General features: G+C 41.8%; 1 protein-coding gene across 1 annotated transcript in view; it reads left to right on the forward strand.

Moving 5' to 3' along the window:
• Window positions 1-104: 104 nt before the first annotated feature.
• LOC107580150 (FERM and PDZ domain-containing protein 4-like) overlaps window positions 105-555 on the forward strand; it is a gene marked incomplete at its 5' end in the record, with an annotated part of 2,523 nt that continues 2,072 nt past the window's right edge. The window contains 2 exons of the mRNA XM_016265890.1: window positions 105-236; window positions 320-439. Coding sequence (XP_016121376.1) covers window positions 105-236; window positions 320-439 — 252 coding nt within the window. The remainder of the gene's footprint in view (window positions 237-319; window positions 440-555) is intronic.

Below are 555 nucleotides of genomic sequence, written 5' to 3' on the forward strand. Positions count from 1 at the left end.
TAAAGTGCTTATTTATTTATTAAAACATTTCTAATGACGTTAGCACTATGTCACGTGTTGGTGGTGTTGAACATGAATAACAGAGATGCTCTTCTGTTTGAAAGGATGTTATTCTGACCCTGCAAGAGAAGCTGTCTATTAAAAGCATTGAGCACTTCTCTCTGACGCTGGAGCACAAGATGGAAGGATCTGCAACAAAGCTAATGCTTCTGCACGAGCAGGAGATGCTAATGCAGGTTTGTTTACAAGCAGTTAAATATGACGAGAGAATAGATAGACAGAGTACAGAGAAATATGATCATGATTTCTTGTTTTGTAGGTGACCCAAAGGCCGGGCTCGCATAAGATGAAGTGCTTTTTCCGCATCAGTTTCCTTCCAAAAGATCCGGTGGATCTTCTCAGGAGAGACGCTGTTGCGTTCGATTACCTCTACGTTCAGGTAACACGTATGTGACGTTCAGCTCAGTTTATGGACGTTAGTTTTCAGTCTTTTCTCCATATTGTTCAGCCTGATATATGTGAGCCTGCAGCACAAAAGCAGTGTTAAGTCGCTGG

Source organism: Sinocyclocheilus grahami, unplaced genomic scaffold (assembly GCF_001515645.1).
Source record: "Sinocyclocheilus grahami isolate Dianchi unplaced genomic scaffold, SAMN03320097.WGS_v1.1 scaffold25747.1, whole genome shotgun sequence".
Classification (NCBI taxonomy): domain Eukaryota; kingdom Metazoa; phylum Chordata; class Actinopteri; order Cypriniformes; family Cyprinidae; genus Sinocyclocheilus; species Sinocyclocheilus grahami.